The sequence below is a fragment of the Chaetura pelagica genome, unplaced genomic scaffold (genome assembly GCF_000747805.2).
Source record: "Chaetura pelagica isolate M959 unplaced genomic scaffold, ChaPel_1.0 scaffold302, whole genome shotgun sequence".
Lineage (NCBI taxonomy): Eukaryota > Metazoa > Chordata > Aves > Apodiformes > Apodidae > Chaetura > Chaetura pelagica.
Window position 1 is genome coordinate 301,374 of NW_009952561.1, and position 2,249 is coordinate 303,622.

The following is a 2,249-nucleotide window of genomic DNA, read 5'->3' on the forward strand; positions in this document are numbered from 1 at the left end:
GGGAAAGAGCAACTGCTGGGTCTTGCCATGGTCCTTCATGAGAGAGCACCGAAACCTTCTGCTCTGCCTGAGCTCCAGCTTCTCACTGCTGGGGCATCACTGAACACAAACCATTCCAATGCTGGACATGCAGAACTGAGTCTTTCCCTCCTTCCCAGGTAACTGCCACCAACCCCATTCCCTGCAGCTACACAGGAGAAGCCCAAGGTGCCCCCAGGAGCTCAGTGCTCCCCACCACTCCCTGCCTTGCCCCCCTTCCTCTGAGCCCTCTCAGCATCTCTGGGTTAGTTCCCTTTTCCAGCCACCTTCCCAGGCTGTTCATGGACCCTGCCAAAATTCCAGCCTCAGGGTCCCACCAGTAAGAGGCTGGACACTGAACCCCCTCAGCTGTCTGTGGAGTTGGCTCTCCCAGCCAGCTGGTGGGCTGCACTGGGATGCTCCCCTGGGATTTACAGGCTGTGGTCCCAGCAGGGAGCAGTTGGTGCTTGTGGAACAAGCTCAGGGGTTGGACTCACCACAGGAACCCTCAGCTGAGGCTTCAGCAAACCTGTTGGACAGGGTAGGGAGGCTCCAGCTCTTCTCAACACCCTCCAATCCCACACCTCAGCAGAAGGTGGCAGCTCCCCAGGTCCTCACAGATGGTCACTGGCAGCCCCCTGTGTCCACAGGGGTGTTGATGCATGGAGAGCAGGGGGTCTCCTCCAGAGGGGGTCTCCCTGGGTGGGATTTCACAGTCAGGGTCTTCTCATGCTGAACGCTGGCTGTGCCCACCCTGGCTTGCACAGGTGGGTGCTGGGGACTTTGTCCAAGGCACAGCCCTCACTTGGGTGCTGTGTCCCTCCCCACAGGTGTGCCAGAAATCGGGGGAGATCTCCCTCCTGAAACAGCAGCTGAAGGAGTCCCAGACAGAGCTCAACACCAAGACCACCGAGATCCTCAGCCTGAAGGCTCAGCTGAAGGAGGTGAGGTTGAAGATGGAAGGGCTGGAGGTGAAGACCCAGGAGCTGGAAGGCTCCCTGCGCACCAAAGCCATGGAGCTGGAGGTGTGTGAGAACGAGCTGCAGCGCAAGAAGAACGAGTCCGAGCTGCTGAGGGAGAAGGTGAACCTGCTGGAGCAGGAGATTGTGGACCTGAGGACAGAGCTCGCCGTCCTCAAGCAGCAGCTGAGCGAGGCCCAGGAGGTGTCCAGGCCCTGCCCTGGGCTGGATGAGCCTCAGGCCCTGCAGGGAGAGATGGAGAGGCTGAGGGCAGAGCTGAAGGCTGAGCGGGACAACAACGAGCAGATGACCTGCAGCTTCCAGCACGAGAGGCAGACCTGGAAGGAGGAGAAGGAGAAGGTGATTCACTACCAGAAGCAGCTGCAGCAGAGCTACCTGCACATGTACAAGAGGAACCAGAACCTGGAGAAGATGCTCCAGCAGCTGGCTGCAGGGGAAGATGGCAAGGAGCCCATCGAGCTGGACATCCCTGGGGCTGATGTTCCCTACGAGGACATCATTGCCACCGAGATCTGAGCCAGGTCTGCCAGGTCTACCTTCTCCCCCTTGCAGATCAGGTGTCTCTTCCAGGCAGGATGCTCTGCCCTGCTTGTACAGTTGGGATCAGCCATGTATTTATTAGTGGAGCTGGTGGCCCGGCCAGCCCACCAGCCCTGCTCCCCTCCCCGTGGTGATGCCCCCACTGCCTGTCGTGTTACAGAGGTGACCAAGCAACTTGTGCCAATGGTGACGTGCCAGCAGCTCCCCCGTGTCCCCGCTGCCACCACAGCAGTGTCCCCTCTGCCCCCCTCCAGGACTGGGAAGCCGGCGACGGGGCAGCCAGGGGACAGGACTGCAGGAAATACTCTCCTGTTGGGTAACCAGATGATGCAGAATTCCCAAGGGATGCTCTGCTCCAGGCCCAGAGGGACCCTGTGACAGCACGGCTCTGGGGACAGGGACATCACAACCCTTCCCACCGGCTTTGAGAGGAATTGGCCACAGGACAGTTCCAGCCCTGCTCCCTACCTGCAGCCTGGAGGAAGCTCCGAGCTGCCCTCACTCCTCCTGAGCCTTCCTGCCCGTCTCCAAGGTGCTGCAGGACCGAGGAGCCACCTCCTGCCACCAGCACAGCCTGTGCATCCACCTCTCCCACCCACAGTGCCTCAGGAAGGGACACCAGACACACACACACCCCCCCTCGGGGCAGCCAACACCCACCACAACCACCTTCCACCCAGGAGCACAGCCCACCCACACCCACCCCTCGGC

At 60.7% G+C, this 2,249-nt stretch overlaps 1 protein-coding gene across 1 annotated transcript in view; it reads left to right on the forward strand.

The window, feature by feature from the left end:
• Window positions 1-1,514, forward strand: part of LZTS1 (leucine zipper, putative tumor suppressor 1) — a 3,606-nt gene extending 2,092 nt beyond the window's left edge. The window contains exon 3 of the mRNA XM_009993213.1: window positions 849-1,514. Coding sequence (XP_009991515.1) covers window positions 849-1,514 — 666 coding nt within the window. The remainder of the gene's footprint in view (window positions 1-848) is intronic.
• The last annotated feature ends 735 nt before the right edge of the window (window positions 1,515-2,249 follow it).